General features: G+C 21.0%; 1 protein-coding gene across 1 annotated transcript; it reads left to right on the forward strand.

Moving 5' to 3' along the window:
- Positions 1-2,079: 2,079 nt before the first annotated feature.
- Positions 2,080-2,855, forward strand: EHI_176380 (mucin-5AC, putative; the record flags this gene model as incomplete). The annotated part of the gene is made up of 1 exon (XM_001914440.1): positions 2,080-2,855. A coding segment is annotated over one exon (776 nt), but the record flags the coding sequence as incomplete, so codon positions are not given.

The raw sequence follows: 2,855 nt of genomic DNA on the forward strand, positions 1-2,855 counted from the left end.
TTTATTCAACATAAAATCAATAAAACATATATTTTGATAATACACAAATGAAATAATAAAGAAATATACAATACTCAAGAATTAATAAAAAAGAAATAAAAAGAATAAATGAATATAAAATTGATAAATAATAGAAGAAAGAAATAGAAAAACAACGAAAAACAAATAATATAAAAAGAATAAAAATATATAAAAGAATAAAAATAAAGTAGAAGAAGAATATAAAAATAATAAATCACAAAGAGATGATAAAAGAAGAAATAAAAAGTGTATTTTTAATGTAAAAATTAGAAATATTCAATAAAAGTGTCTAATTTAATGATGTAAAATAATTAATATTATTTTATTAATGAAAAATATTTTACTCTTTTTTATGTTTATTATTTATATGTATAACTTCATTATGATGTTTATTATATAATCAATCATATGTGTTATGTTATTATAACATATAATATGTAAAAAATATAAATGAAAATGATATGAATATATGATATAGAATATAAAACAAAAGAATAATAAGAATAAATGATAAATAAAAGGAGAAATGATAGTCAATGATATAATAATAAAATCAAAGTATAAAAGATAAATTTAATATTAATATAAAATGAAAATAAATATAAAATGAAAATAGATATAAATGATAATAATATAAAAATGATAAAGATGAATAAACAAATAATAAAATATATCTAAATATAAAAGAATAACAAGAAGAAAATCTAAAGAATATAAACATAAAAAATAATAAAATAAGAATCATAAAACAAGAAGAATATATAGATAAACATATGATATAGATAATATAAACAGAGAAATAAATATAAAAAGATATAAATATATAAAAATACGATAGATAAATAACATAATAATAAAAGAATAAAAAAGAATACAAATAATTAAATATGATTCATCAAATCATTTATTTCATTAATATTTCATACAAAATGACTACAAGTGATTATTTATTTGAATATTTATTTTAGTGTTTATTTAAATATTATGTTATGTGATATTTAATTCTTATATTGCTATTTATTTGATATGTTGTATATTAGATTTTATCTTTATTTATATTATCTTTAATATAATCATTTTTATATTCATGTTTATTCATTCTTCAATTTATTTCATTATTATTTAAATTATAAAATAGTATTAATTTAATCAAAATATCGTTAAAACGTGTTATATATTATTTCAATGTTTTAGATAAACATTTTTCTTTATTTCATTTTTTTCTATGTTTTTCATTTATTTGATTTTATATATTCTTCTTTCACATTACTATGTTATTTTGTATTATCATTCGTAAAATATTATTGTATTACTCTTATTTCATATTTCATTGTCATATTTATCGATATTGTTGTTTTATTCATTTTAAAAATAACAATAAATATATGAAATACTTGTAATATAATATTCATAAATATTTTGAAATGAATATATGATTGTATCAACATATTGATACATTATAACATTAAATATAATTGAAATAATTTGGTAATACACAAATAGAAAATAAGTTGTGTATATAAATAATCATTAATATATTCATTATTCAGTTAGATTTGTTGTACAAAATATATATTGAATTAAGATTATTTTAATTTTCAATTCTGATAATTCATGAATAACATTTGTGTTTTAGTTATTGATGAATTGATAATTGAATATAAATTAATACAGATGTTTTAATATATTATTTAGTATTGTTTTCAATCAGAATCATACGAATTCATTGTATTATAAATAAGATTATCATCAAATCAGAAATATAAGAATAAGAAATATGAATCTGATAATAAAATAATAAGTTTATCAAATCATAATATTTTGTTTGTTTGAAATAAAAATACACAATAAGAATAGAATATTTTTAGAGTTGGATGAAAGAATTATGACATTTTAACATTTCATCAAGTCATGAATGATATACAATGATATATAAATACAAAAATACAAAGAAAGCAAATAAATTTCAATTCAAATTCAAATAATGAATTGACAATAGAGAAATAGAAGTATGTTAGTGTGATATATTTAAAGAGAAGAACTAATTAGAAATAAACAATGATTCTATTGATATTAATTGTTGTAATTAGTAAAGGATTGGAAATTGAACAATACAATGAACAAGGAAATAAAGATGATAATAAACGTGAAGATAACATGATTGATTCAACAAGAACTAAACAACATAAATACGAGAATAACTATAACAATGATGAAAATACACAACATCAAACATATAATCGGTTGACTAATACCATTCAAAATATTTATATTAATATACATTTGATAGCTGAAGCACCATCAGAATCAGTACCACAAGCTCTAAAAGAAGGTGCAGAAACAGTATCACAAGGAACTACAACAACTGTACAACAAGAACAAGGAAGTAGAGTAACAACACATGGAGATGCAACAGGAACTTTATCTCAACTAGGTTCAGCATCAGCAGGTGTATCATCAACATCACAACCACAAGTACCATCAGGACAAGGAGATGGAGTGTCATCAACAGGAGTATCATCACAGTCAGGTGGATCAACACAAGCAGAACAAACAACACATTCAATTGAAACATCATCACAAACAAAACCATCAGGAGCGTCAACAACGAGCTCAGAAGGAGGTGCAACAAAAGGAGGTGCAGAAGCAATAACAACTGTACCAGCAGACACAGCACAACAGTCAACACCAACGACATCAACAACAGGAAGTACATCATCAACAACACAATCAAAACCATCAACACCAATAACTCCACCACAAAGTAGTTCAGCAGTAGGAATTACCGAAACAACAACACACCTGGGAGATACACCATCACCAGTAACAACACA

This window comes from Entamoeba histolytica, genomic scaffold (assembly GCF_000208925.1).
Source record: "Entamoeba histolytica HM-1:IMSS scf_1104750518965 genomic scaffold, whole genome shotgun sequence".
In the NCBI taxonomy this organism is placed as follows: Eukaryota; Evosea; order Mastigamoebida; family Endamoebidae; genus Entamoeba; species Entamoeba histolytica.